Here is a 5,000-nt window from a genome sequence, read left to right on the forward strand (position 1 = left end):
TGGTAGCAATGGTAATGGTAATAGTGATATTGTTGTAATCACTGATAATGATGATAGTGTAAATAGTAAAGACAATAATGAGGTTGTTAATGATAATAATGATGATGTTAATGATAATAATGATGATGTTAATGATGATAATAATGATCAATATAGTGATGATAATAATGATACTAATTATAACGAAAATAAAGACAGTAGTAACAGTAATAACAACAATAATCAATCTGATATCAATAACAATAATGATAATGATGAAGAGCAACAATCAAAATGATAATGATGCTAATAATAACAATGATAATAATAATGATAATAAAAATAAAGATCATTATAATTACAAAAATAATGAATTCTTTCAAGATATAACTATTTTCTGCTGACTAAATTGCAATTTGGTAAATATCAACCATATGTGATTCTATTTCATTCACTTACCATCTACTTACATATATTTACTTACATATCTATATCTATACACAAACAGAGTCACCCATCTCACCTAGTCATATTATATTTGCTTCCCCTTAAAAAAAATAAATAACAAACATTCTTTACCTCTTTTTAATTATGGAATTCAACAATAATGCACCAACAGCACTCATTAACATCGTTTTCTATGCATGAAAGGGTAAACTCGTAAAGAATAGAGCGTGCACTTAGGAATGGAAATGTTGCTATTTTTCAATGCGTAATGAGAAACAGGAGATATAAGAGGATAGTGATATAGTGCTGAAATTTACGCTGTCAGTTTTATGCTAATTATCATATTTATTTTGTGGATGTTCTTATTGCTATTGTTTTATTTTGTCATTACTCCTCTCCTTATTGTTATTAATATTGTAATTATCGTTATTATTCTCGTCAGCACCATATTCACTATCCTCGTCACTGTCATTGTTGTTCTCTTTAGACTTATGGTTGATGTTGGTGGTCTTTCACTATAAGTAACTATATTGCTTCATATTGATGTGTATTCGATCAATTTTACTTGTATTGTCATAACTTCGCCTTTACATATTATCTAAATATTACTAAAAAAAATACTATTACATTGATAAAACGTTTGACTATTATATATTCTAATCATAATTAATAGTCCATCTTGTCTTCCGTAGATTTCGTGTGTGTGTGTGCCCATTTTTTTTATCATTAATTTCTACCAGTTATCAGGTAATTTGTTATTTATACCTTGCTTCTGTTACGTCCCATTGACTTTTCCACCCATTTCCTATTTGATCTATATCCCCTTTCTTTTTTATTCTCTTTTCTACTTCTCTTCTCCTCATCTATCTGCATTCCCTTTTATCTCCTATTCCCCCATACTTCCCAACTGTCCGCTCAGTTCCAGCTTCCCTCCACCTGTTCGTGACTTGGCCTCACCTATTCGTAACCTCGCTTCACCTGTTCGTGACCTCGCCTCACCTGTTCGAAACCTCGCCTCACCTGTTCGTGACCTAGCCTCACCTGTTCGTGACCTAGCCTCACCTGTTCGTAACCTCGCCTCACCTATTCGTGACCTCCCCTCACCTGTCCGTGACCTGTCCTCACCTGTTCGAAACCTAGCCTCACCTATTCGTAACCTAGCCTCACCTATTCGTGACCTCCCCTCACCTGTCCGTGACCTGTCCTCACCTGTTCGAAACCTAGCCTCACCTATTCGTAACCTAGCCTCACCTGTTCGTAACCTCACCTCACCTGTCCGTGACCTGTCCTCACCTGTTTTCCACTTCCGTGAGTCTTGTCTGCCACTCCAGCTCCATCTTCTCTCTCTCCATGGCAAGTTGTGCATCTCTTTCCCTCATGATGAAGTCGTGGTGGCTCTGCAAGGGAGGAGAATGTTGCATATCATCATGCATTTTGTAAACCTTTTTTTCCATTAGTTATTAACGGAGACGTTGTTGATTTTAGTTACGCTTAGATCAGTAGTAAAAAGGAGGACAGAAAGTAATCAAAGCTTGAAAAAGGAGGACAGAAAGTAATCAAAGCTTGAAAAAGGAGGACAGAAAGTAATCAAAGCTTGAAAAAGGAGGACAGAAAGTAATCAAAGCTTGAAAAAGGAGGACAGAAACTAATCAAAGCTTAAAAAAGGAAGACAGAAAGTAATCAAAGCTTGAAAAAGGAAGACAGAAAGTAATCAAAGCTTGAGAAAGGAGGACAGAAAGTAATCAAAGCTTGAAAAAGGGGGACAGAAAGTAATCAAAGTTTGAAAAAGGAGGACAGAAAGTAATCAAAGCTTGAAAAAAGAGGACAGAAACTAATCAAAGCTTGAAAAAGGAGGACAGAAAGTAATCAAAGCTTGAATTTTTTGGGAATGAAACGACTCTACGATTCCATCTTACCGTTGCTTCATTTGTGTTCTTCGCTTCATTTTTTTTTTATGTGAGGGGTTATTTACATATATAAATAATTATTTCTGCTGCATATGGGGGACATGGTGGATCTCTTTGACGCTCATTTTCTTCCATGAATTAATATCTATTGCTCTTAGTATAAGCTTCTTATCATTGTTGAATCAAGAAGGAGAGTAAGAAAAAGAGAGGATGCGGAAGGGGGCGGAAAGGGAACAGAGTAATACGTAGAATATTTGAAACTTGTAATATTCTCACATTAGTATTCCGTTGATGAGATTAGGAGTGTGTAATAACAATGGGACACACATTTTAAGACGAATGTACAGTGTTATAGTGCAAAGGACAAATCGTTATGTAGGATAATGTGTTATATGTATGCAGGACACTGTTATTTGTGATTTAATGAGCTGAATGTGGTTTTGGTGGTTTAGCGTCGCCTTTTTATGTACTGTATATTTTTTTAATACTCTTGAAAAATGTAAAAAAATATATATACAATTTAAGACTATATATCTATTCATTATGAAAGCACACTAGCAATGTCTATTAGCTTCCAGATTTCATTGCAATCTGGAAACGAATAGACATTGCAATTGTAACATGATTACATAAGCCATTAAACTACCCAAAATAAGTTAGCGTCAAATACTGGCTAATTTCTTCTCGATTCTTACCAACTTTCACGTTCTTCTTTCTATCCTTGTTTTCTTACGATCTATTCTTATGAATAAAACTATTTGAAAAAAAAGAAACTCATCAGTATGTGTTGCCAGGCTAGAGGAAATTCTTTTAAGCAGTAAAAAAAAAAAAAAAAAAAAAAAAAAAAAACAAAAAAAAAAAAAAAAAAAAAAAAAAAAAAAAAAAAAAAAAAAAAAAAAAAAAAAGATTAACAGGAGCGGTCGAGTGGTCTCCAGGGAGAGATTTTACTTGAATAAAGTCTTTTTTTATCGAGTCTCAAGCCGTTGGTGTCTCGTTTCCTTTACTCTGAATTTTAACACTCTTTTCGTCTTCCTCTCTTTTCTTTCTTTCTTTCTTTTTTTTTTCTCTTTCCTTTCTTTTACTCTGTTGTTGTTGTTTTTTGTTCTACGACTTCCTTTTCGTTCTTTTCTCTCGTTTCCATTACCTAAATTAGTTTTCCGTCTGTATGAACGCGCGTAAATGTACAGATTAATACACACTTATCCATTTCTCTTTATTTCTTATCTGTCTTTATATCTACCCCTCTACCTTTATCTCCTCTTCTCTATCCATTCATCTATCTATTCATTCATTTACTTACATTTACATACGTACACACATACACAAGCCCCAATCATGTAATATCACTTTACAGACACACACACACACACACACACATACACAAACACACACACAAAACAAAAACAAACAAACAATCAAAATAAGAAAGAGGAGAACAGAAGGAAGGAAAAATAATCAAAGTGAAAGCAAAGTAAGTTCTCTCTCTCCCTGTTCTTCACTCCATCCACCAGCTCTCCTATGTGAAAGTCCTCGAGGGAAATTCACTTAATGTAAGTTGTCTTTCTTTAATTTTGACTTTTTTTTTCTTTTCTTGTTTCCGTTCATCACTTCTTATTATATTGATTTTCTTTTTCTTTTTCCTTATCATCAGTACCATCATTACTTTTATCCTTATTATCATCATAATTAGTATCATTACCATTATCATTATTAGTATCATCATTGTCATCGTTATTATCATCACTATCATCATCATCATTATCATCATGGCTATCATTATCGTTATCGTTACAGTTATTGCTATCACCATTTCTATTATCCAAATGCAATTATCAACATTATCAATATCATCATCATTAATAGTATCAGTAGTCCTCATACTCATTCGCACGTTCATAAATGATGCAGTGATGTAGTGAAATACAGTGTGCAAAAGCCGTAGGTTTTCGCCGGGATAGTGTCTCGTTACATATTGATAAAGATAATGTCAGAATAACCATCCTCATTATCATCATTGTTTTTATCATTATCATTATTGCTTTAGCATCTTTTTCATTATAACTGTCATCATTATCGGTATCATTACTGTTAATATCATTCTCATTATTGTTATCATTATTATCATAACTCTTATCTTTATTATAATCATTATCTTTATTACTGTCATTATCATATTCAATATTTCCTTTATCATTAATATCATTATCGCTATTATTATTATTACCATTACTAGAACTAGTAGCATCAGTAGCATTACCAGTATTGGTATTATCATCATCATCATCATTACTATCGCTACCATTATTATTGCCGTTCTCATTGTTGCTGTTATTAATCATCATTGTTATTACTACCCTTATCATAAGTATCATTATGATTGCCACTGTAATTCTTATAATCATTATATGCACTATTTTCCACTATTCACATAATTTCTTTAACACTAAAATTATGATTATCGTAATCATCTTTCCCCTATTACGATGAACTTTTATCTTTATCATCATTAGATATATATATATATATATATATATATATATATATATATATATGTGTGTGTGTGTGTGTGTGTGTGTGTGTGTGTGTGTGTGTGTGTGTGTGTGTGTGTGTGTGTGTTGTGTGTGTGTGTGTGTGTGTGTGTGTGTGTGTGTGTGTTGTGTGTGTGTG

General features: G+C 32.9%; 1 protein-coding gene across 1 annotated transcript in view; it reads right to left on the reverse strand.

Moving 5' to 3' along the window:
- The window catches only part of LOC122247544 (uncharacterized), a 180,895-nt gene that overhangs the window by 158,094 nt on the left and 17,801 nt on the right, over nucleotides 1-5,000 (reverse strand). The window contains exon 5 of the mRNA XM_086550000.1: nucleotides 1,720-1,823. Within this exon, the coding sequence (XP_086406126.1) occupies nucleotides 1,720-1,823 (104 nt within the window). The remainder of the gene's footprint in view (nucleotides 1-1,719; nucleotides 1,824-5,000) is intronic.

The sequence above is a fragment of the Penaeus japonicus genome, unplaced genomic scaffold (assembly GCF_977035675.1).
Source record: "Penaeus japonicus unplaced genomic scaffold, GWHDUDI00000001_assembly GWHDUDI00000023, whole genome shotgun sequence".
Lineage (NCBI taxonomy): Eukaryota > Metazoa > Arthropoda > Malacostraca > Decapoda > Penaeidae > Penaeus > Penaeus japonicus.